Genomic DNA, 26,867 nt, shown 5'->3' with positions numbered 1-26,867 from the left:
TAGCTGAAGAAAAGTGGTCCAATGTACTGAAAGAAAAAAAAGTATTTTACTAATATATAGAAGACAAAAATATCATAGGAATTAGTTAATGAAATATGACATAGTAAGAACAAAGAGATACTTAACATGCTTTTGAGTGCTGTCCAGAAAAAAAAGAGAAAGGTCTTAACTGTAGTCAAGAAATAGTGGGTTATTCCAGAATCTAAACTATGTTATTCAGTGCACAAATAAAAAATAAATTTTTAAAATGATGATACAAACATACAAAGCAAAATTGTCAGGTCTACCTCTGTGAAAACTTTCTTCTATAGAAGACTAATGCTCCTTTACTTAAGACAAATGGTCAGTAATGACAATGACTTCCTCCATGGGGAGACAAAGGAATTAGTATTTTATGGATCCATGAAAAAGTATATGATAAAGGTTATTCATTTTCTAAAAACTGGACTACCTCCATATAAAGTGAAAATAGAATAATAGGACAGAAACAAATGTTTCCAATTCAATAAGGAATAACGTGATGTTTGCTTAAGATTATATTGTCCCTCTATATAAATCATTATATAAATCTCCATGAACACAAGTGTTACAAAATGAGATGCTAGTGTTCAAAATTACTAGTGAAATCTGGAACAGTTTACACAGTAACATGAAAACACTAAATTTTAAAAAATCTGGGTAATTAAGATAATTTTCCAAATTGGTGTAATCCCAAGAAGGCCAGACACCTCTTTTCCCTCACAGGCACATGGGAACTTGGAAACTACAAATAAATTTGCTGGCATCTCAACAACTGCTTGTGATATTTTTATCATTGTTGTTTTTCTTTTAAAAATGTAATGAAAACTGATCAAAGCACCATTCCTCATTATGCTGATTGGGTTATGCAGGTAAGATGCAAAGGAAGAACTCTAAAACACACTGATGAAAGATAATGCAGAGGAATTCTATGGGGCCTCCATGGCAATCATTACTGAGCTCTTTCTGCTTTTAACTTTGTTGAATTCAGCCTCACTTTCCCTCCCTCCAACTCACCTTTTGCTGGTGAAGTTCTGGCCTCCTTCTCTTTATTTGGTTCTGTGTGGAAAGTACAAACACATTTTAAAAAGTGTCTTAAAGAATTTTATTGTGTGATGAGCAACAGGGTGGAGGTGGGAAGAGAAGAAATTAATAACAGAACAGAGCACAAATGATGCTATATGCTCCTTTATTATGCTATACGTGAATTACAAATTGGGGAATTATAGAGTCATGTTAAACTTAATAAAAGTAGTTAATAAATCTGATCATTTTGGGGAAAAGTATACATGGAAACACCTAACAGATTTTGTTAAAATAGCTTAGCTATGCTAGGAACATATTATAACATGCTGGTATGGAAATAGTATAAAATATAGATCACTTCATTTTAGGTCCCAACAAGGGACAACTTCTTTTTCTTTTTTTTTAAACTCATTCTTTTTTTTTTTCATTTATTTATTTTTTTATTTTTGGCTGTGTTGGGTCTTCGTTGCTGCATGCGGGCTTTTCTCTAGTTGCGGTGAGCAGGGGCTACTCTTCATTGCAGTGCGCAGGCTTCTCATTGTGGTGGCTTCTCTTGTTGTGGAGCACGGGCTCTAGGCGCGCGGGCTTCAGTAGTTGTGGCACGTGGGCTCAGTAGTTGTGGCTCGTGGGCCCTAGAGAGCAGGCTCAGTAGTTGTGGTGCAGGGGCTTAGTTGCTCCGCGGCATGTGGGTTCCTGGACCTGGGCTTGAACCCGTGTCCCCTGCATTGGCAGGCGGACCCTCAACCACTGCGCCACCAGGGAAGCCCAAGGGACAACTTCTTATGGAAATTTGAGATCCAACAGTTTGGATGTCTAGATAATATTACAGTAAAGAGCCAGGGTATAAAATATGCAATTGTACAGTAGTTTCAAAGAAAATATTTGGGTGTACATATTAATCTTCTCGGTTGAGTTGAGTGGCAATCAATGCAATACAAGAGTAATAACATCACATTTTATCTGTTGAGACCCTCTGGTTTGCATCTCTCTGCTTTGAATCATATTAATATAGATACCTGCAAATAGTGTCTGACTTGTGATGTATGTAAGAAAAGAATTATTTCAACCATGAATTCTCTTTTTTTAAAATTGATGAATAGACATCTGCATCTCAGTTAACTAATAAGGACAAATTCTATGGGGCCTCCATGGTAATCATTACTGAGCTGTTTTTGCTTCTAATTTTGTCGAATTTGGCCTCACTCTCTATCCCTCCAACTCACCTTTTGCTATTGAAGTTCTGGCCTCCTTCTCTTTATTTGGTGCTGTGTAGAAAGTACAAACACATTTTTTAAAAGTATCTTAAAGAAAGCATTTTATTGTGTGATGAGCAACAGGGTGGAGGTGGGGAGAGAAGAAATTAATGACAACAGAACAGAGCATAAATGATGCTATATACTCACTTATTATGCTATATATGAATTATGGATTTGGGAATGATAATACAGAGTTACATTAAACTTCTAATAAAATCAGCTAATAAATCTGATCATGTTGGAAAAAAAGTATACATAGAAACATGCAATACTGATTTTGTTAAAATAGCTGAGCTATGCTGGGACCATGTTATATTGTAATATGCTGCTATGGAATGAGTGTAAGATGAGGGTCACTTCATTTTAGACCCCAACAAGGGACAGACTTTTTAAATAAGTTTGATCCATCTAATGGTTCCAATAGTTTGGATTTCTAGATAATATAGTAAAGAGCCAGCATATAAAATTTGCAATTGTATAGTAGTTTGAAAGATAATATTTGATTCACATATTAATCTTCTTACTGAATTTAAGTGGCAATAAATGCAATACAAGAGCAGGAACATCAGATTATATCAGCTGAGACCCTCTGGTTTGCGTCTCTCTCTATTTAGAATCCTATTATAGTTTAGATACCTGCAAATGGTGTCTGACTTGTGGTATATATAAGAAAAGAATTGTTTCAACCATAAATGCCTCCTTTTTGTTTTTGTTTTTGTTTTTGAGGTTCGCAGGCTGCTCACTGTTGTGGCCTCTCCCGTTGTGGAGCACAGGCTCTGCGACCATGGCTCACGGGCCTTGCCGCTCCGTGGCATGTGGGATCCCCCCGGACTGGGGCACCCTGCATCCGCAGGTGGACTCCCAACCACTGCGCCACCAGGGAAGCCCTGACATCTGAATCTTAATTAACTACTATGGATAATTTTAGCAGACTTTGGAAGAAGAGTTGTTTTAGGAACAGGAGGTCAGTATTGTATAATGAACATGAAATGTGGCGTAACAAGGGAAACTTTATAGTGGCCCAGGGACAGCTGCTGATCTGAAAGAGCAGAAGGCAAGGTTATGTCACTAATGGCCTGCAGGTTCTCAGTGTCCTCAGTGCTGGCAAAAAATAAATCTGTATGTGCAAGGAAAACACACCAAAGAAGAAGTTCCTAAGAAGAATGTCACACATCTTACATGGGCTTGAAAGAAAACTAAACTTGAACTTGTCCCCGTTTGAACGAACATGGCAATGAGCCTGTTTCATTAATTTTAACACATAGCAGTACTCTTCTTTACTATGTAAGGATTTTGAGTGTGTGAATCTAGTATTCTTAGTTGGACAGAGGGGATTCCTCTGAGCAGTTAGATTTCTCAAACCATCCTCCCCCAAATAATCTCTAAAGCAGAAGAGCGTCATATCCTCTTATAAATTTCCATGCAAAAATACCAGCAGCTGAAGCTTTATTCAGCTCCTGCTTTCACCCAGGCTGGACTGGTCTATGGTGACCTCCTAGCCTTTGGCTTCACACGACATTGTCAATTCAACTAACCTGCATTAAGTCACATACTGCCTTGTGAGGTTCTTACAGTAGTGGCTGATGTTTCAATATTGTGTTTGTATCTTACTTAATTGTTCTCTGGGCTGTATTTCATTTCCTACTTGGCTGTAAGCAAACTGAATACAGGGAAATATTTCCTACTTAGAATTCCTTGACTACATCTGGCAGAGTACGTTTGCATCTAGCTATCAATAAGTATTTGATAGGTAGCTCTGTATCCTTCTGAAGGGTTAGGGTAGAGGTGTACACATGGTAAATATCCTGTGAATAATACTTGAATGGATGCCAGTTTCTCATCTTGTTTAGGAAGAAGAGTGATGAGAGAGGGCACTTTGGTGTCTTCATGGGAAAATGCATGCAATTTTGGTTGCCCCCTCCAGGGGGGCTGAACAGACAAATGGTTGTGGAGATTCCACTTGGGCTTGCCATTCTTTTTTTAAATTTCTGGCTGCATTGGGTCTTCGTTGCTGCATGCAGGCTTTCTCAAGTTGCGGCGAGCAGGGGCTGCTCTTCGTTGCGGTGCATGGGCTTCTCATAGCGGTGGCTTCTCTTGTCGTGGAAAACGGGCTCTAGGCACGCGGGCTTCAGTAGTTGCATCACGCAGGCTCAGTAGTTGTGGCACATGGACCCTAGAGCATGCGGGCTTCAGTAGTTGCGGCACGCGGGCTCAGTAGTTGTGGTTTGCAGGCTTTAGAGCGTAGGCTCAGTAGTTGTGGCGCACGGGCTTAGTTGCTCCACAGCATGTGGGATCTTCCTGGACCAGGGCTCAAACCCGTGTCCCCTGCATTGGCAAGCAGATTCTTAACCACTGCACCACCAGGGAAATCCTGGGCTTGCCATTCTTCTAATCCTGTTCTCTTCCTTAGGTGTTGGTGGATATAAAAGCAGGCTTTACCTGTTGTGTTGCTGGCTACTACCTCTACCTGCCGAGGAGTTCACTGGAACTCTTTATTGCTTGCTTTTTGTTGCCCCCTGCTGGACAACAGGGTACAAGGACTGGAGAAGTTGTCACTGATATTGAGCCTTGGAGGCCACCAAACCTTCCTGGAAACTCCCCTAGGAGTTTCTGGAGGTGCTTGATGGTGACATAGTTCAAGTAAGGAAAGGGCCACTCATCTTCCAGGACTGAGGTAGGATCACCCCGCTCTCTCAAGAAAGATGTGGGCTTTGTTTGCCTTTAGTTATGTGTGAAAAATCACTGTGAATCCTTCAGCCCCTCGGAGACTCAGCCTCCACAATGCTAAAGCATAGGCGTAACAACAACTTTGGCATAACTTCAAAGGTTTTATAAGTATATATGACGTGCCATCCAAGTCAGATTAACATAAGAAAGTTATATAAACACAAGGCATGGTTATTATTACAAACCTATAAGAACTGTGGTCATCCAACTTCTCCATGGGAGTTGGTTAAAAGTTCACAGCCTCAATGGAGGCCAACTCATGCTGGGATGGATGTTCTGTATTTGCAGCCCAAACATATAAGGCCATGTTTTTACTCACCTTCCCGGGGTGGCGCTGGTGCTGGGCCCAGCACTTCATTTTCTGGAAATGAAAAGAGTAATGGAAGTGTTAGTTCATTTGTCCTGAGAAAAGATATTTTCCACAGCCCCAGGCTCTGCTCAACTCCAGGCAGCCGTCTTCTCTGGACTGACGAGAAGAAAAGCATCAACTCAAGACACACTGGTGTATGGTGTGAAGTGAGGATCTAAATGTGGTTTGAAGATACGTAGATTTCCAGGAGGGGCAGAGTTTAGTGGCGGACAGAGCTCAGGTAAGATGGGTATCCAGATGTCCTTCCACTCAGTTATCCCCTCAGGCAGCAGGCGGGGCATGTAATGGCATTGAGCCTGTTTCCCTTGTCTGGAAAAATGGACACAACACCTATCTTGTATGCATAGGGTTGCTGTGAGGACGAAATGAGACACAGTGAGTGCCAAGCACGTCCCTTAGAGCCTAAGGTGCTCTGTAAATGAGAGCCCACTTTCCCCAGAGTGCAAGGACACTGCAGCATCTCTGACACCATCCTGCCCTCATGAGACATACTTTCTGAATGATGATGAGACCAAAGTCCTCTGGCTTTGCAGCGTTTCCTTTCATTACAAGGCAAATCACTGTTCAGAACCACTATGCTGTTCCGTGAAACAGAAACAAGCCCCCTCACAGTCACAGTCATTTCTGGAAGTTTGTATGCCTGGAGCAGATTTTCGCCTACACTTATCCAAAGGTTTCGGAGCTCTGGTTTTGAGGTTTTTATCCTAGGCTTTGGATATCCAGGATTATAGAGCAGTCTGGTGGGAAAGTGTGTTAAAGAAACTTCTTTTAAAGAATATACTATGTTCAAGTAGCTAAAGGCATATCCTATGACCAGCGGACATCAATTCCCCTGCTGAATCACCATGGATGCCCAGAACAGGGGATCAGTGATGGCTGTGAGAGCCAGCTCCTACTCCTCCAGGGCAGGAAGAGGAAGTTATTGAAGGTGATCTTTTTTTTTTTTTTTTTTTGCGGTACGCGGGCCTCTCACTGCTGTGGCCTCTCCCGTTGCGGAGCACAGGCTCTGGACGCGCAGGCTCAGCGGCCATGGCTCACGGGCCCAGCCGCTCCGCGGCACGTGGGATCTTCCCGGACCGGGGCACGAACCCGCGTCCCCTGCATCGGCAGGCGGACCCCCAACCACTGAGCCACCAGGGAAGCCCAAAGGTGATCTTTTAAAAAATATTTTCTGTTTGATAAATAAATATCAAAGAAAAGTTTTTGTAGTATAGACACACTGTGGGGATCCCAGGAATTTTATCTTTGTCCAGATCTAGGATTTTCCACATCTTTTCCACAAGTGGCTCTTTCCAAGCAAAGAGGACAATACCTCACAACAAGTAGTTTGGCCTGAGAGCCATCCCTGGGCAGGCCAAGTGCCCCGTTTTAGTCTAGGCAGGCTGGGAGGAGACAGAAGAAGGAGTGGTCTGCACTGTAATAGCAATCAGCAAAGGAGTGACGCAGGGCTGCCAGGAAACAGCAATGTCTTCTAGCATCACTAATTTTTTGTTCTGGGTACAAATTCCAATTTATCGTTTAAAAATACATGATTACCGTATTTTCATTCAGATGACCATAAACAAGTATATTACGATTTACTAATGAGGGGGGAAATCGAACCAAAGGAGAAAAGACATATCACCTTACAGACAGCCAGAAGATAATGTGGTCAATGTGATGTGGTTTGAAGATACGGTGATAGCACAAGTGTCCCGTGGATGGCATACCAGAAACACTTTCGTTTCTTTGCCACGTCATGAAAGGATCTTTCCTGCAAGTGTCAACCAGGAGACGAAACCCTCTGTCAAAGAGTTTTGTTTTCAGAGATTTCAGGGCAGCAATGGAAATCTAATATTGACCTCTTGGCTTTGGGTGAGCTGGGGCTACACACAGGTATGAGAATACCAAGAGCAAGGAGCCTATGTCTTTGACACTCTATCTTTTGGACTTGGCCATTGTCATCCAATACCCATGGACATCTTCCTGGTTCCCTTTAAGACAAGTTTCTCTGCCTTCCGGTCTCTTTTCCCGCAGCTGCAGGTTTACTTAGGCCACCACTGTGTTTCATCCCGTTATTCTACCCAAGAGCGTCCCAATTACCGACTAGGATAGGTCCACACTCTCCAGGTTAAGGGTCAAAGCCACTGTTGGCAGGCACCTCCTGCCTCTCCCTCTTCTTAGTGACCCCAGTGGCCCCTGTTCTAGCGTTGGTTTCTCTGTTCACCTTCTGACCTTCCTGCCACTGAGAAGAGTGGTGATCTTCTCCCCAACAGACCTGTTTTTCCTCTACATGTGATTGTGTCAGACAGATCTAGGTTCAAATGCTGACACTACACCTTACGAGTTGTGTAATTGGGAGCAATTCCTTAATCTCTGTCAATCTTGGTGTCCTCATCTGTGAAACAAGGATAATAAGATAAATGGGGCTTCCCTGGTGGCGCACTGGTTGAGAATCCGCCTGCCGATGCAGGGGACGCGGGTCCGTGCCCCGGTCCGGGAAGATCCCACGTGCCGTGGAGCGGCTGGGCCCGTGAGCCATGGCCACTGGGCCTGCACATCCGGAGCCTGTGCTCCGCAACGGGAGAGGCCACAACAGTGAGAGGCCTGCGTACCGCAAAAATTAAAAAAAAAAAAAAAAGATAAATGACCTCTTAGGGTGCTAATCCTATGCAAAATGCATGGCACAGTTCCTGGCGTGTAGATAGAGCTCTATAATTTACAGCAATAACTATTACCATTATTATTCCTTGGCAATCTTGGTCTGTCTTTTTGACATTTCTCTTAAGACTCTCAGAGCTGATTGTTCCATTCTGTTCCCCTCCTTTATTCTGGAGGCATTCTGGACCACCTCATGATACACTATTTATTTCCTAATTATTTTAAAAGTATTTTCCAGTTGTCTCCATATATCTGTGTTTCTTGTCCCTCCCAACTAAACAAAAACACCGATCTTTCATTCCTTTCCTGTCTCCCTGGTACTTCCTCTAATTGCTGAAACCATATTAAATGCAAAATGAATTGATAAAAAAGAAGTAAGAAGGGTTTCTTTGGTGTCTGTGTGTGAGCCATCAAATTGGCTATTCTTTCTCAGCATCTTTGGAAACAAAGGCTCATTTTGTAAGGGAAGCTGGGGTTGCTTAAAATCCTGTTTTGGAAAAAAGGCCAAGGGTGAATTCTAATCAAATAAATAAAAAAGAACCTTGCTGGACACTGAAACTGTAAAAGTGCCCTGAATGTGAATTCTTCATTTCCATGGTGTCTACAGCCCTAGTGTTCTATGTAACAAATCAGACCAAAATGAGAATTCAAAGGGCTTAGTTCCACTTCCAACAAATCCACAGAACATCCATCATTAACAGCCAACTGTATCAGATAGTCAGAACTACAGAAACATGATAGGGTATTAATGATGCTACATTTTTAGGCTAGCTGTGACAAATAGAGATAGGCAAATGCATGTCTGCCTGGTGAATAGGCAGAGCCACAACTTTTCCTTCTTAAAATCATAGAATTCCCATTATTTGACAGCCAGTGAAGGAATACATAAATAACAACCATGTATGGGAACCCACTGCATGCACGACCTAGACCTAGTATATATTAGTTCTTACAATCCTTACGACGCTATGCAGTCAGTACTATCTCTATCCCCACTTTGCAGATGGGAAGTGAGGCCCTGCGGGGTCCCATCGCCCATGAAGGGTGGAACCAGGTTCTACCCCAGGTGGGCCAGAGTCAGCACCTGGCCTCTGCAGGTTGGGGCTGCATTTCCCTTCTCAGCTGCTCACCCCTGTGGAGGCAGAAGTGGGCTGATGGGCTTTTCAGAGATTTTCCTGCATTTTTTCCTGCTGAATCGATCAGTCTGCTTGTCGTGGCCACAGAGCCTCGTTTGGATGTTGCCCTATGGAATGGGGAGTGGAATATGCCTCAATTTCCTCATCTATGTAATAGAAATAATAGCAAAACCTATCTCCAGGCTTGTTGGCAGGAATGAAGGAGTTCCTACAGGGGCAGGGAGTGTGGTAAACATCATATATGCTTTCTCTCTCTTTTCGTGGTTCATGACTTTACTGTGACATAACCTGGGAGAATGACACTCGGGTCTTTCCTCACATGCTACCTGCTGGGATTTGCCTTATTTCTAGGTCTGTTGGCTGCATCATGTTAGAACATGTTTGGAATTGGGGTTGGGGCTGAGGAAGCATCTGGGAAATGAACAGAGGAAGGAGGCCCCTCCTCTCCTACTATAAAATGGTAATAATAATTATTTTGAGGAGTTCGACATGCATTGTAGAGTTTGTGCAATATAAATAAATTGATCAATCACTCAGTCCTGGTGGGACAGAAAGGATAAGAAGATGAACTCTCAAGAGACTTCAAGGCAGTTGAGACAAAGAATTCCAGCTGTTCTAAATCTGGAGAGACGGGGGACCAGGTGTGGCGAAGGCCAAGCAGCACATGACTTAGCCCGAAAATGCACCACTGTGGGTGAGTCTCAGGACCTTGAGCTATTCCCCACTTTTGCCTTAAAATAACTGTTCATGCATCTCTCTTACTCATGTTTGCCTCTGTCAGGCTCTGTCACGGCCAGCTTTGCCCACACCTCTAAGAATCATTTGCATGTTCCCCAAATCCATGAGCTGCCTCTATCACAATAATTCATTCACAACAATTTCCAGTGTGCCCACTGAATAGGGACTGTAGAAGAAGCACCCATGCAACCAGAATTCATCGAGCCTCATTATGAATTTAACAAGGGTGGGGTTTATAAAGTTGGCTAAGATGAGATGCTTGAGTTTAAGAATCTCACAGGTAGGGACTTCCCTGCTGGTCCAGGGGCTAAGGTTCCGGGCTCCCAAGGAAGAGGGCCGGGGTTCGATCCCTGGTCAGGGAGCTGGATCCCACATGCCACAACTAAGAGTCCACACGTGACACCAAAGATCCTGCATGCCACAACTAAGACCCAGTGCAGCCAAATAAATAAATATTTAAAAAAAAAAAAAAAAAAAAGAATCTCAGGTAAATTAACTGCCTTTTTCTAACAGTTTAGTTACCAAGCCAGGTGGCTTTTCTCTCTCAAAATATTCGAGACCCAGCACCTCCACAGCCCCTCTTGTGCTTCTGAAACTGCTATGGGGAGACAAATCATCTAGGGATTTGGTCCAGTTCAGGTTCCGACTCTGGGGGTCTGCGGCGGGGTTCCAGGTTCTGCATTTTTAACAGGCTCCCTGGTGATCCTGTTGCTGCAGGTCCAGGACCCAGACTTTGAATAAGAATGCTCAGACTGTGCCTTCCATGTCATCAAATCCTCTCCCATTCCAAATATGACTGAATGGTAATGGGTTCACAGTACATGGGCACTTCTCTCTTTGATCACAAGCTCCTTGAGGACAAGGCCTGTCTCCTCCTCCTTTTCAAATGCTGCACAGCAGGTGCTCTGTAAATATAGTTGACTGGCAGGCTGTTCCTACCCGCACAAAATCCCCTTCTGTTCGCTGCCAGGAAATCAAGAACCGTCTCCTGGCACTCCGAGGGCAGCTTTCTTCATCTGCCTTACCCACAGGGAATACTATGTCTCCCAGTGGTGACCTCCTGCTGGCTGACCGCTCCGAGGCACTCACCCAACCCCATCATTTAGATTTCTTCTTATTGTCAGCACGCCTTCCATTTTGGGAGAGCAATTAGGAGTAGAGGTTTGGCCCTCAAAACACCACTTGCCTTTCTAAGGATTCTCCTTTTTCAAAATCTGGGCTTGATGCCTTAGCAAAAACCCTCAGCCAACCATGCCAACTCCATTATCACCTAGCTTCACCATGTTGTAACTGTCAGGAAGCACAAGGCCTTGGGACGCTCCCTAAAGCTTGAGATATATATATATATTTTTGCGGTACGCAGGCCTCCCACTGTTGCGGCCTCTCCCGTTGCGGAGCACAGGCTCCGGACGCGCAGGCGCAGCGGCCATGGCTCACGGGGCCCAGCCGCTCCGCGGCACGTGGTATCCTCCCGGACCGGGCCACGAACCCGTGCCCTGCATCGGCAGGCGGACTCTCAACCACTGCGCCACCAGGGAAGCCCTAAAGGTTGAGATTTTGAACTAACAGGTATCTATTGAGGTGAGGTCCTGCTATACTCCTGCTTATTGAAAAAGCAAAGGGCAAATTCCATGGGACTTTTCTGCCAGGTGAATAAAGTTAGCTTCTTGTCCCCCTCATCCGTCCTCACCCATTGTCACTATTGGAAAACAGACCAACAGGATGGACTCAAGAAGCAGGGTTATATAAGTTGTTGTTTTTAAACTTTTTATGGATGATAATAATAAAAAAAAGAAACCTGGATACTTTGAAAAATTAAGCCCAAGGAAATATTTTCATGGACAACATAAAAATTAACCAGATTCTGAACCAGCAACTAAAGCTAATTCCTTGCCACTTCAGCAAGGGCGGCTGTGCTTTGATCCTTTCTAATTCGTAGATATAGACTTTCTTTCCCTCTGCAACGCTGACATGCTTTCAAAGGGCTTGATCTATTTATGGTGTATTTTTCCTATGACCACCTACTGTAAAAAGCACAGGTATGCCACCAATGGCAGGCCTGCACAGTGAGTGCCAGGGCATTCTAACTGACGGGCACTGGTGGCTGCTATTAAATAGACAGCCCATAAGTGGACATTGTGCTTTGCTGAAAGACCAGGAACCTGGTCACTCCATAAATGGTTGGCTCGCTCCAATGCAGTCCATTTCTATTTTCCATAATCAAGTGTTCCATGGTCACTAAATTAAAGGGGAAAAATTTTTATTTTTTTATAATTAACAAATTTTTTAAATTAATTAATTAATTAATTTTTGGCTGCATTGGGTCTTTGTTGCTGTGCACGGACTTTCTCTAGTTGCAGCGAGTGGGAGCTACTCTTCCTTGTGGTGCGCGGGCTTCTCACTGCAGTGGCTTCTCTTGTTGTGGAGCACAGGCTCTAAGCGCGTGGGCTTTAATAGTTGTGGCACGCAGGCTCAGTAGTTGTGGTGCACGGGCTTAGTTGCTCCGCGGCATGTGGGATCTTCCTGGACCAGGGCTGGAAGCTGTGTTCCCTGCATTGGCAGGTGGATTCTTAACCACTGCACCACCAAGGAAGTCCCAAAGGGAAAAAAATTTTTAATTTTAGGAGGCATTAACCTGCCTCTCCCTCTGTGTCTGTACACCGAAATGATATGATTAATCCAGTTCTCTCCTTCCCATGGGCTCACTTGTTCAAATAATACGTTGTTTGACTTACTTAAAATTATTTTATGAGCCCTCATGTGCAATTCAGTTTAGCCATTTAATAGCATGGAGAGCATAATTACATCGTATGAATATGTTATATAGGCATAGAAAAGATAAGGACATAATAACAGTTGTTATCATTGAGTGGTAGGATTATACATCTTTGTGTATATGTGTGTGTGGCTTTCTTTTTGTCACTTCTTTTGGGATAAAACAAATACTATAACTATCCTTTGGTAATCTGGGGTGCAGGAGAAAATTATATGTTATTACTAATTATTATTTCCTATTCTCAAGTTCTTGGTTTGAAATAAAACATGTGAATGCTTTATGTATTGTGAAATCATGGTGAATAAGGTTTTATCTGGCCAGCCCTTGTTTTGTTACTTTTGGTAATATAGCAAGTTATCTTCCCTTTTAGATTAAATATGCAATAAACACTGTCAGGTGTATCCCCTGTTGATAGTGAGGTCTGGCACTGTGTATATGTCACAGCCTCTCTCTCATATGCCTAGATAACAGCACAATGGAAACTGCTTTAATGTAAAATATTGTCTGCATGGGGACATTCATAACATTTACAGAAGTTTTGATTATATGAATCATAAGTTTCACCAAAAAAATTAGCAAACACAAATGGCAGTGCATTTATACTGGCCAAATTGTTTACATTGTTTATGCATCAGAGGTAAAGATTTTTGGACATAAATTAATGTGTAATTTAATGTTTTCACAGTTATATACTTATTTTGTTCTATTCATTGTAGCCTACAGGTCTGGAGGATATTTTACACCTTGGGATTTAAGGGGGAATTATACACAGAGATCCTCAAAGTATGGTCTGGGATCCCCAAGAGCCCCTGAGGCCCTTCTGAGGAGTTCATGAGGTCAAAACTATTTTGATAATAATGCTAAGACATTATATGCCTTTTTCACTCACATTCGCTCACAAATAGGACATGGAGTTTTCCAGAGGATATATAATGTGTGATGACACCAACACCCTGACAGCAAATAGAACATGTGTTTTGTACTCTTAAGTTTTAAAAGTTTATCAATTTTAACTTCAAATGCAGTAAATATTGAAGGATAAAATGCACAGAAACAAATGCTTTTTAGATTCCTCAGTAATTATTGAATGCCAATGGATCTGAGACCAAAAATTTGAGAACCATTGAGAATTTATGGTAAATCTTCTTAAAAAATTATTTTGTGCATGTACACTTAAAAAAAAAAAACAGGGGCTTCCCTGGTGGTGCAGTGGTTGAGAATCTGCCTGCTAATGCAGGGGACACGGGTTCGAGCCCTGGTCTGGGAAGATCCCACATGCCGCAGAGCAGCTAAGCCCGTGTACCACAACTACTGAGCCTGGAGCCTGTGCTCCGCAACAAGAGAGGCCGTGATAGTGAGAGGCCTGCACACCGTGATGAAGAGTGGGCCCCGCTTGCCACAACTAGAGAAAGCCCTCGCACAGAAACGAAGAAGACCCAACACAGCCAAAAATAAATAAATAAACAAATGTGGGGTTTAAAAAAAAAAAAAAAAAAAACTCATGTCATATGCATCATTTAGGAAAAATCTGTAGCCTTGCTTAATAAAATGAATGAAGCAATCAAAATAAAAGCCATAAACTGATTTGGAGGGCAGTAACTTATTTTCCGACGTGCATAATATTAGGGACAAAAGGGTAATACTGTCTAGTACCACGTCCCCTATTTAGAATTCAGCTATCTAGCAACCTCACTTATCCACATAACAGCTGCTGACCAGCAAATTATAAGGGCTTCTGAAGAGCAAAAAGAGTTGTTTCAAGCTCCTCCTACTTGGTACACTAAGAGCTCAAATGCTTTACTCCCAAGAGAAGCCCCCCACCCCCACCCCAGGTCCCCAGCCCTGGAACTGGAACTCGTGTGAGGTAAGCCAGGTGCCCAGGGAGCAACACTTAAGGAGGCACTGACACTCAGGTGCAGACCTTGCATTTGCACGACGCTGAGAATTAGTGCCTCCTTAAATATAGTGCTCTGTAGGGCAGCCCTACTCAGCCAGATTATTGACCTGGCTGGGATCCAAAGCAAACAACAGAGGGAAGAGAAGGGGGCAGCTTCACACAGTGACTGGTAAGAGTAATTAAAGAAGACAGCAGCCTCCTGGCAAGGGATGAAACAGGAAAGCTGTCAAAAGTTGGACACAAATTCAAAATACAAATCAATGTGGGCCCATTAACAAAAAGGCAAATAATCTGAGTCATGTGGTAAGATAACAGATATCTATAATTGATGACAAAGTTAAATTATATCCACTGTACTTTGTTTTTCAAAATAAGAATATATTACATTTTAGGCATGTTGATAACCAAATTGGTTGAAATAATAAGGTTCAAGAACAAAATGAACATTATCCATCCATCAAATCCAGCTCTTCAGAATTTTGATTCAATCAATTTAATCCATATTTATTTACCGTGCCCAAATATCACCAAAGACTATATTCTAAGGTTCTGAATAGGTGGAGTCTAATTGTGCATCAAGTATGTAAATTTTCAATGACTCATTATTTAGCTTGATGGAAATTCCCTGAATCCACAGGGTTTTTTCCCTTCCCTAGTCAATTTGGACACGCAGGGTCAGCCGCCATGGCTCACGGGCCCAGCCGCTCCACGGCATGTGGGATCCTCCCGGACCGGGCCACGAACCCGTGTCCCCTGCATCGGCAGGCGGACTCTCAACCACTGCGCCACCAGGGAAGCCCAATTATACATGGTTTTAACTTAAGATGTCATTCCACGCAGGAGGATTAAAATCCGGTTATTATTACACAGCAACAAATAGCTTCTCACTCTTAACATGGAGCTGGATGAAAATGAGATCTTTTGCTAAGATCTGATGACTAGTCTGTTTATCATTATTCTTGCCATGTTTTAAAGTAAGAATCAAATGAGGGTTGGGAATGACACAGATGTGAACAATAGTGTAGAAGAAGCTTTACTCAAATTGAAGCTTAAAAATTTAGCACAGGTCAAAAGGAAATTATTGCAAAAGTGATTGGAATCGTTAACGATTTCTCCCGTTAGTGCCTTTGTATGCCTTTCCTGCGGGTCTGCTCCTGAGTGGGCCATTCCTACAATCATATCACTCTTCTGTGGTTATAGGCTTATCAGAATAAATCCCTTACAGGCTTTGCCCCAAGCCATTGCTAGGCCTCACATTGGGTGACTTTTTAAAAATAGAGGAAGGACAGGCCTGATGCCAGGTGGGGTCATAAAAATAAAATTCCACAGCAGTAAATACAGCCACTCAATCAATCACCCACCATATCCATATGTGGTCATGCAGAGTTCTTTATGTGGTTATCTCAGAAATGTTCAGACCAGAGGAAGACCCCCACCTGCCAATAGCACCCCGGGTGGGAAGAAAAATCTTAATGTCCCCAACACCCAAGCCTTATAACCTTTGGTGGAGGATATAGTTACACGTTCAACTGTGCTGGGTGACTCTTTCATCTAAGTGGGAAAGGCCATGCTGCCACAATGGTTATCACCAACTGGCTAACAACTGGGGACCCCCAGCTGGACATAACACATTTCAGTGGGAACACAACAGAGGCTCTGAAGTGTAGGCCTCTAATTTGATCTGAGCCTCCATGGGTGAAAGCTAAGAAGATATTTCACCACACGTTGAAAAAAAAGGAAATACTCGTCATGGTGGCAATGATGGTTATGATAATAACCACAGCTGTCTGGGACTGTATGATAAATATTAATAGCAGGTAAGGAGGTGAACAGTGGTTGTTACATACCTTACAGTGACTGATAAGAGGGTGGAAATGCCCTCAAATTTTATATTAAATGTGAGACATTTAACGCCTTATGCCCAACAAGATTTCTGAGTTTGCTGCATTAGAAGGCAAAGACTTGAGTTCTAATTACATGCTAGGATTTATTCTGAGCTTTTTACCAGATTTATCTCATTTAATTCTTTTTTTTTTTTTTGCGGTACACAGGCTTCTCACTGTTGTGGCCTCTCCCATTGCGGAGCACAAGTTCCGGACGCGCAGGGTCAGCGGCCATGGCTCACAGGCCCAGCCGCTCCGCGGCATGTGGGATCTTCCCGTCTTCCCGGACCGGGGCACGAACCCGTGTCCCCTACATCAGCAGGTGGACTCTCAACCACTGCGCCACCAGGGAAGCCCTCATTTAATTCTTATTTAAAAAAAAAAAAGTGAGTTAGGTACTATTACTATTCACATTTAACAGATGAAGAATCTGAGGCATATGAAGTATAACTAACTCAATACATGTGCAGCTGGAATTTGAACAGTCTAGAACGTTCTGTGAATACTTTATGTCACTATGTTTAATGATGACTATTACTCAATATACGTGAGGAAAAACCCAAAATACATACTCTATGCAGAACAAGTCTAAAGACGTGTAACTAAATAAATGAGAAATTAATTGCAGAATTGTGTAATTAGGTGACTCTTAGTTATAAGCAGAACATTCTGCTCCAAAACATAAAATTCTATAGAAGGAAGAAGCTATTATCTGCTACAAGCAAAGAATTCCTGAGGAACTTAGAAAGAGATTTGATGCGATTTAGAGGAAGGACTGGATGATTTTGGGGAAAAAGAAAAATTTGAGCCCTAAGTTCTTGTAAATATCTAAAGTACAATTCAAAAAACAAAAACAAAATTATAAGATCTAACATCTGACATATTAATAAACATAATTTTAGGTATTGTATTGATGTGCCAAACTGGCCCATAAAAAGATTCCTAGGGAGCATAAAAGGGCTAAATTCTTATCAAAGTGGATTTCAGACTTGAAAGTCATAATGAAAGTCAGATTATGGTTAGCTTCTTGGGAACTCATTTTAGAGAGAAAAATAGGCGTGGGATTAAATGATCCTTGTTTCTTTCTTTGCCAAATCAACCACTTCATGACCCGATCTGATAGAATCTAAAACTTTACTCTGGAAATGCATGTAAAACTGCACAAATAATCTGCCCCTTGCATGGGAACACCCTGAAATTTGGCTTGTCTATCTGTGTGGCTGTCCAAAACAAACATACTCTTTGTGAATTATAACTGGGCCTATCCATGAAGAAGAGATCTGGGTGCAACAATATCATCACCTTGATATTTTGGGGCTGTTTTTGTAAAAAGCTGTGGGGCATTTACAAATGCCCTGTTCTCTCCAGTTACAAGACAATTTGCATGCATGTAGGAAATTAAGTGATAAAGCCTTTCCTTCTTTTTCACAGTTTCATTTTCCTTAATCACTAGGCTTTCAAATTTTAGAAAACAGCTCTTGAATAAGCAATAGCTACTTCAAGATTAACCTAACTCAAAACACTGTATTTCAATAACTACCTTTCTGTGTATTTATTGGGCTTCCCCACAGTGCAATATTCCGAACAAACTAAGGACTCCAGAAAAGATATCTGTTCCCATCAAGAACTGAAATGGGGGGCTTCCCTGGTGGCGCAGTGGTTGACAGTCCGCCTGCCAATGCGGGGGACACGGATTCGTGCCCCGGTCTGGGAAGATCCCACATGTCTCGGAGCGGCTGGGCCTGTGAACCATGGCCGCTGAGCCTGCGTGTCCAGAGCCTGTGCTTCGCAAAGGGAGAGGCCACAACAGTGAGAGAGGCCTGCGTACAGAAAAAAAAAAAAAAAAAAAAAAAAAAAAAAGAAAAGAATTGAAATGGGAAAAAAAAGAAAAAACAAAGGAAAAGACATGGCCATATCTATGCAGGTACACACATGAAATGAATAGTTTTCTGCTTATTTTTGATTGCTAGAGCTTTCATCCTGTTCTTTATTATCTAACACACACAAGCATGTCTAGAGATGAGGTCTAGAATTACCACGGTCATAGACTGCCAAGAGTATTTTCTTTCTCTTAAAATAGGTTTCATAAACTAATTAAGGAGGAGTGCAGATAAAAATAGTAATTATTAACAACAATAAAAATTCTTCTGTTTGACCATAAAGAGTTGAAAAATAAATTTTAAATCAAACAATCATATGAAATTTAAGCAAAAACAACAAAACTGCTTTCTAGGGCTGTAAAAACAACAGCACTATTTCCTTTTTGTGACAGCCTCTTCTCACAACTTTCTCTAAAAATAAAAAGCATATATGGGTTTACAAAAAAGATTCAAAAACATTGTTTCGTATTCGCTCAAGCTTTTTAAAACATGGTTTATTTATTTATTTTTGTGTCCAAGCATTTCTTTAAAGCAACTTCAGCTTGGGCAGTTTATTCTAACATTCATGTCAAATTAAGGGATACTTTGAAATTGCTATAAATAAGGAAACTGAATTGTGTGTCCAGGAGGAACCTAAAATAAAATGTTTCAAGGCCATATTTTGGGCCAAAATAAAGTGAGGCATTTAGAGAACAAAGGATTATACGTTTTTCTCTTTTTCCTTTCTCTTGGGTCTCTCAGACCAGCCAGAGAGCCTAACCTTGACCTTTGTTCATTTCAGGAACTCCCTTACCCCTGCTCTTTGCAAGGCCTGGGGGAGACTGCTTCAGGTTTACTGGAAGAGAAGCAAGGATACGACCTGTTTTTTTAAAGTTTTTTTTAAGCGATATATTTAGGGTGCTTGAGAGGAAAGAATTGGCCAGTCCTTTATTTATCTTCCTAACAGGTGCAGTCGGACAGTCATAAAAGCAGGCTACTGAAAAAGAATGATTTTGCCAAGTATTAAGCCCCTCTAGTGTGTCCCTCCTTACAACGGATAGCTCAGACCTACACTGTGCCTTTCCAGTACAGCCTGGCAAAGTTTTTTCAGGGGGAAAAGCACTGGCATTCATTCGTGCAACTTCTTTATTATTCATCCAAATCTTCAATGTGGCCTAAATGAACCATTTGAAGTTTGGAGGAAAATAGCTGCCCTCCATCAAATACCTCCTCCCTCTTCTCCCTTTCTTTTGCTTACTTCCAACAAATGTACTTTTCCCCAGTTTGAGGGGAAGGTAATAGCCTATATGTAAGATGACTTCTCCAAAGACAAATTTATTTTGGTGTTTGAAATAGATGCAGATGGAAACTGAAGGTCAAGGAGTAAATATGAGAGAAAGGTTTCCCATCACCAGGCCTCCTTTTCTGATGATGACTAAGCCTTGAGTGATATTGGGAAGTAGGTAAGAGGTGATGAATGCTGCTCTGCATTCAGATAGGTGTGGGGCTTAGCAGAACATTAAAATGTAATGAAATCTCTAGGGACCAAGAAAAAGACATAGCAAAGGAAAAACTCCTGTGGACTGAAAACATTATTCTCCATGCCCATGTTCCCACCTAATCCTACTGAAATAGGCCAAGGTAGAATAGACAGATATTTCATGTTGATATAGCAAAAGAATCTGTAACAACAATGCCATACTTTGATTCCAGGAGGTATCAGATTGGCCCCTTTAAATGATGGTCATCAATGGAGCTATGTTTTGCCATATGATTGAGTTTTCAAGAAGAAATCTTACATGGAAGATAGGAAAGTTACAGTGAGTCTCCCAAGGTTTTTTGAATGACACCCAAGCACCAAGGAGGAACTCTTGCCTTTTTCCTACAAGTTAAGTACATAAAATAGAATAGGGCCTGATATATCACATGACAAAAAGTAAAATTCATGTTAAGGCCTGAACTTGGTGTTTTACAAAAGAATTTTCCTAGGTTCTACAGAATCTGTTAACAATTGTCTAAGTAGATTAAAGAACCAGGCTTTATGGTTTTAATCATCACATACTACAGAGATAAAATTCTGAAGAAATGATTTATAGGTAAAAAATAATATTAATAGTATTTTTAAACTATTAGAGATTCAAATGAAGAAAGGCTACTGCAAATGTCTAATTTCATAAAATTACTTATCTAATTTCTAGTTTGATAAAATAACTTTTTGACAGGAAAAGAAAAAATTCTAGTGAAAGTTGATTCCTTTACTCAGTAGGACACAGGGGCAATTAACTGTAAGGGTTTTTAGAACATAGACCATGTTGTATACATCTCTGAAATCCCAGCAACTAGTTCATAGTAAGTGCTCAATTAATGGATGGTATGTAAATGAGACATCCTGGGAGATTCCCACAAATCTGAAACTTCCTACCACATCTTCTCTTGCTATTTGATTAGAACAATTTAATTTTACTGGGTCTCAGGTTCTGCATCAATCTAAGGTGTAAGACAGACCTTAAGTTTGGAACTGATAGTACCAATTGTATAGTTCTCCAGTGAACAGATGTACAAATGATAAAGGTGCAGAGGAGGACAATGGGAAGTGGTTACTCCTTAAAAATAATGCTTTCTTTCTCAGAAAGGGCTTACAGAGCCATCCAGAATATTTTGAAGGGTCTAAGTAAGGACCGTTGACCAATTACTTCCATTAGAGCTCCTCCTTGAGGTTGAAAGGTACACCTGTCCTTCCCTCTTCTCCTTAGAAGGACCAGCTCTCCCAGGACCCAACATGAATCTCCTAGAATTAGACCACTGCAGGTTGGGAGGCAGTTGAGAGAGAGACATCTTTTGCACTTTCAGATGCTGAAAACTCAGTCTCTTTTTAAGAGTTGTCAGGTGCTCCTGGATCCTAGGAGGGCCAAACCAACTCATGTGTCTTATCAAGATTTACAGCAAGTGCTCATATGCTCTTCCTGAGCATGGTTCTCCCAGCTAAGGAAGAGATGTAAGAAGACCCATAGGGGCTGGAGAAACCTGATTGGGGGAATGTTTCTGCAGGTAGTTTGAAATGACTCTGAAGAATTGGTTTGGTGGCATGTTTTATTCTTGAGTCTGTCTTTCAGAGGGATGTTCATATGTAACAAAACCAATCTCGGTAAAAGTGAAATCAGTTAGGAGAAGGTACAAGGACCAGAACAGTTCCTGAATTGCCATACTCCTTACTCTTCCGATGTAAACAATAAAAATGCAATGATTTCACTAAGAAAACTCTTCAAGGTGTAGATCTTTTAAAAATCAGTTCTGCTGGTAAGGAAACCAAAAAATCCCTGTACTTCCTCCAAGGATTTTAAATTTTTAAAAAACCTTTTTGTCCCCACTCCCCACCATCCAAATTTAAACTAACCAAAGAATCAGAATAAAATTACTGGGTGAGTAGTGCTGGGTGAGGGGAACTCCTACACAGAATATTAACAGTTCTTTATAGCAAAAAATCATGGGCACTTTGGTATGTATGTTGATTTATAACCAAAATATATACGTGGTTTTTCGGGGGGAGCTGAAGTTGAAGATATATTTGCCTTGTTGTCACTCGAAAATTTCATTGTCTTTAAAAGTAGAATGGATCAGATTGAGTTGTCAGACAAAATGTAAAACTTTATCATATCTGCAATCCAAATAATTTAATTAGCTTTATAGGCTCTACAGCTTGTCATCTTATTTATTAGTTTCTCAACTTTTTTATCATTTTTCCAATGGGCTTTAAAATAACACATGCAAATTGATCCACTAAATGCAGGATAATTAAAACAATATTCTGTCCTCGGTCAGGAAACATATAATGCATTTCATCCAAATTAGCCTTGAAGAGGCTAGTCAAGTGACAGATCAAATGAAAAGGACATTTAATACACATGTAAATCATTTGCATGACAAATAAGACACTTTAGCAGGGGTTGGACTCCCTGCCTGATAGTCAGGATTAAGTTCCCATATTAATGCATGCATTTGGTGTGGTTATTTCGGGTGCAAGACTTCATGCATCAATGCCCTCCGCCACAAAGTAAAGCCAACATGTAAACTGATCACCACAGCCTGTCAACACTGGTTACTTAATTACATAAAGAAAATATATTTCAAAGACTTTTGATCATTTGGCTAGTATTTCAACTTTGAATTCAAGTCTAGCATCTTTTTCAGGGTTCTTTGAAATAATGGTTAAAAGGAGTTTTTAGAATTAAAAAATGAAAAAAACTAAATACCCCTTTTATGCTCCCTGGCTCCCTGCTAATGTTTGTTTGTTTGTTGCTTTTATTTACAGAAGTGAAAAATAAAGATTTACTAAGCACTAATGAAGACTGATATGAATGAAAAAATATTTTTAAAAGATGTCTCCATTTAAAATTAAACTCAATATACTTGTGCTGTTAATTTGTGCTTTTCGTTAGTTATTTTAGTAATTTCTAATTCCAGCTTATTTATATAATTAATTAGTAGTTTTTAGATATTGATTTTTTATGTATAGGAGAAACTGTTTACTGGAGGAAACATTTCTTCTAACGAAGACTATTTTCAGCTTAATTATTTTTAAAAGTCTACATATTGTGAAATTATCTTCAATAAAGCTCATAAAGAACACAATCTATCAGTGACATTCAAAGATATCACTGGTGTTAGATTTTCTTTCCATGCAAGAATGTAAGAACGTCATAACTAATAAAGCTCCAAAATGATAAAAGCAAAAAATACATGCATCTGCATATTTTAAATGTCTTTCCAGGAGAAAAATACAGCAAATCTGGAAATATCATTACAAATTCTTTTTTGAAATCTTGATCAAACTTATTAACTATTTAAGAAAGCATTCCAAGCCACTCCAGCCCCCCACAAACTGCAAATACATGGTGAAACACTGAACCTAATTTTAGGTGATTGAACCTAAGAAAACACACTTGAAAATGAAATCTTCTCATCATGACCAATTAACACCCTTACATTAAACTTTAAAGATTCTTTGTAAAATATGATAAAATTATAATTTGATCATTTTAGTTAATATTCTTTCATAAACAATAATTATCAGATATTTTTCAATTGGTTATACTCTTCCTTTATTTTCCCTCTGGTCTGTTTACTCTAAAGGATCTTTTCCTTAAATCATAGTGATTCAATTATTTTACAGTCTATTTAAGAAATTGGATATTTGTTTGAAAATACCAAAAGAAACATGCTTTATTAAAAAGTACAAGAAAAAGATCTATGGTTGAATCTTACCCTCTTTCTTAGTGGGTTCTGGCATGGCCACAACAAAATGTTATTCTCCAACGAGTTTGCTCCCTTCCAGTACCAGTTGACAGAAACCCCACAAGCAGGAGAGAGATGGTACAGGTCAGTGTGACAAGCAGTTGGGTAGAAGTCTGGCGCTTTTATATTCCCTGTGAATATCAATCATGTTGGCACCACCCCCTTCATCAGCACAAGGATGCTGGAACTTGACAGCTATGAGGACCTTTCTCACATCTGTTGTCTGTATTCTGCTCTCTCGCCTACTGGAAGGAATCTTCTGTCCATCTCATGTGGCTATGAGAACACCTCTAACTTTCTAAATTCAGCTGCAACCTTGTGCTCCTTCTTGCTTTTCACTTTCTGTCTGACAGAGACATGTGTCAACTCAGAAATGCAAAAAGTTTGCCTGATAATAAAAAATTAAATCAAATTTAAAATCATAACATGCTAATTCAATATATACTTTAATTTTCACTAACATTATAAAGAAGAATCTCTATATTGATGATAATGTTATGCTCCCATTAGCCTTTTGTTTTTGTCTATTCTTAATTATTGGGTTTACATTTTTTCTTCTTCTTATCAACTTATTAACATTAATTTGTCATGCCAAATTTCTATGTTGAATATCTTGTCTCATTTTCTCCTCCAAGAATAGCAAGGTTTTCTCTTAAGGAATGCTTAGCAATTACCTTTTTTTCAAAAAACATCCTTTAAAAAATTACCGTGCATATAAAAGAATGAAGTAACGATACATGCTACAGCATACATGAAGCTTGAGAACATTATAAGTGAAAGATGCCAGACACAAAAGACCATATATTGTACGATTCCATTTATATGAAGTATCCAGGAGAGGCAAATCCATTGTGTCAGAAACTCAATTCGTGGTTGCCAGGGGTTGAGGGGGGGGTGACTGCTAGTAGACATGAAGTTCCTTTAGGGAATGATGCAAATGCTCTGGAATTAGGTAGTGATGATGGATGTACAACTTTGTGAATATATTTTTTTAAAAAAACCTGATTTATACATTTATAAATATATGGGGCATGGGCAAAGAAATTCAGATAGACCAGTAGCTATTGTTTTGCTTCAAGATGACAAACATACACACAAATCTAACTTAAGGTATTGGTAGACTATCAGATTTGGCCACTTCCTCCCCAAACTCTCACGGAACTGATGGAGAAATTTGAGCTACCAAGTGGTCAACCTAAAAAAGACATCTTACTTTCTTTGTCCACATGCATGGCACCTTAGAAACCAGGGCTAAAATTAGTTTATATGAAAAGGCAACTACCTGTGTGCTTTTATTGCTATGCGTTTTCAAGACCATTTTCAAGAGACTTCGACTGATCTGTGCTGAACCAACCACGTTGTCTCATTTAATTTCCCTTGTGGCTGAGAGCACAGCTGGTCAGACTTAGCTCTACCAAACTCTTAACTTTTCATATAAGGATGGAAACTCAACTTAGAACTCAATAGCATTATTCTCTAGCTGCTTGTGGTGGGCGGGGAGGAAAGCCAGTCAAGAAGGTCAATGAACATCTACAAAGAAAGCCTTTTCTCAACCACATAGTGGTACTGAGCACATTGTTTTGCTTTTTAAAATATTCCTTTATCTTAGATGCCAAACAGCTAAATGTCAGCCAGAATACAGCATATTCTGTAATACAAAGTCAGATATATTGAAAGAAAAAAATAGTAACTTTTTTTACGAGTCTATCATAAGAGTATCAATTAATAGATGAAACAAATTAAAGGACCTAGAACTTGAAGTCAGACTCTTGGTTTCTATTTCTGGACCTGCCATTAACCAGCAGAGTTTAAGAAAGTCAAGTGGCCTTTCTGGGCCTCAGTTTCCTTTTGTGTAAGATGAGGGGTTTGAAAAAATGACCTCTGAAGCCTCTTCTAGGTTTAACATTGTGATTCTATATCCTAAAAAAAAAAAAAAAAATCATTTTTTTCAGCATCCCCAGCACGCTGAATACCACATATGAAATGGACATAAGGGCAAAGTGTCATGTTGCAAAGAATGTTTATAATGATAGGCAGATTTCACACATGCCACAAAAGAGGTGCCATGCCATCTTTGGCTTCTGCAGACACTGCATTGGGTTTTTAACACGCTGATCGTTTTCCTGAAAGGAACATGTGCCAGGAAATATTGCAACCCATGGAGAAAATATTTTATGACTCAGGGAACTTTCTGGCAATTAAGGACTTGATTAAAAAAAGATAAAACATTGGAGGAATTGGAAGTATGGACAAATTTCAAGATAAATAGTTGTAGAGTGTATTAGATGGTTAAAGTAAGATTTCAAATTAGAATAATAAGTAGACATGTGTAATTTTCCCAGGATTGTATTGTTTTAAGAACACATGACCTCTGTTTCAGATGTCATACGTTCATCTAGAAGGTTGCAGACTCCTTATCTCCAACCTCACTTTCAGGAAGGGGGAAAATGGTCAATAGTGCTCTTTTTTTTTTTTTTTTTCTTTTACTAAGTCCTTTACTGGGTTTTTCCTTTTGTGTTATTTAGGATGAGATTAGGCTAAATATAACACAGAATCACAAAATAATGACAGTTAAACCAAGATAGTAGTATTTCTCATTCACATAAAGCAAGTTCAAAAGTAATTAGCTTAGAGTCATTGTAGTGACTCCACACTGTCATCAGGAATCTAGACTCCTTCATCCTGCTCTATCATCCAAGGTAACTTTATGGTCTAAAATGGCTGCTAGTGCTCTAGCCATTACATCCACATTCCAGGCAGCAGAAAAAAGGACTCACGTTCTTAATATCTTTGGGACTTGTTTGAAGTCTCACATAAAACATCTGATACCTCCCATGGGCCATACCTTGATTATATGGTCATATCTGGCTACAAAAGAAGCTGGGACATACAGTCTTTCATTGTCAGTGGCAATGGGCTTCTTTTACTAATGAGAATGAAAATGAATGTTAAATAGGTAAATATCAATCTCTGCCACATCTTTCAAAATAAAAGCAGTAATATTCCGTGCAACAACCAAAGAGGGCAAAGAAGTATAAACAAGTTACATGGGTATACTGTACAGCAGAGGAAATATAGCCAATATTTTATAACAACTATCAATTGAGTATAACCTTTAAAAATTGTGAATCACTCTGTTTTACACCTGAAACTTACATGATATTGTATATCAACTATACCTTCATTTAAAAAATTGTTTTTAATCCTATACCATTCATGTTAAATTTGTGGCTAGACATTTTATAGTTT

The 26,867-nt window shown here is 40.2% G+C and overlaps 1 protein-coding gene across 14 annotated transcripts in view; it reads right to left on the bottom strand.

The window, feature by feature from the left end:
• MYBPC1 (myosin binding protein C1) overlaps positions 1–23,872 on the bottom strand; it is a 96,546-nt gene extending 72,674 nt beyond the window's left edge. For 5 of the 14 annotated variants that reach the window (XM_067009978.1, XM_067009975.1, XM_067009981.1 and 2 more), the window contains exons 1-4: positions 23,589–23,717; positions 5,347–5,388; positions 2,268–2,309; positions 1,036–1,077 (exon numbers count right to left, since the gene is read on the bottom strand). In XM_067009978.1, the coding sequence (XP_066866079.1) occupies positions 1,036–1,077; positions 2,268–2,309; positions 5,347–5,388; positions 23,589–23,613 (151 nt within the window). In that variant the 5' untranslated portion in view covers positions 23,614–23,717. Of the gene's footprint in view, positions 1–1,035; positions 1,078–2,267; positions 2,310–5,346; positions 5,389–23,588 lie in introns of all 14 variants that reach the window. The other 9 variants (XM_067009984.1, XM_059081931.2, XM_067009983.1 and 6 more) reach the window with 8 other exon arrangements.
• Between the last annotated feature and the right edge of the window lie 2,995 nt (positions 23,873–26,867).

This window comes from Kogia breviceps, chromosome 12 (genome assembly GCF_026419965.1).
Source record: "Kogia breviceps isolate mKogBre1 chromosome 12, mKogBre1 haplotype 1, whole genome shotgun sequence".
Classification (NCBI taxonomy): domain Eukaryota; kingdom Metazoa; phylum Chordata; class Mammalia; order Artiodactyla; family Physeteridae; genus Kogia; species Kogia breviceps.
Note: the sequence above shows the minus strand (reverse complement) of the source record. Positions and strands in the feature narration are given on the sequence as shown.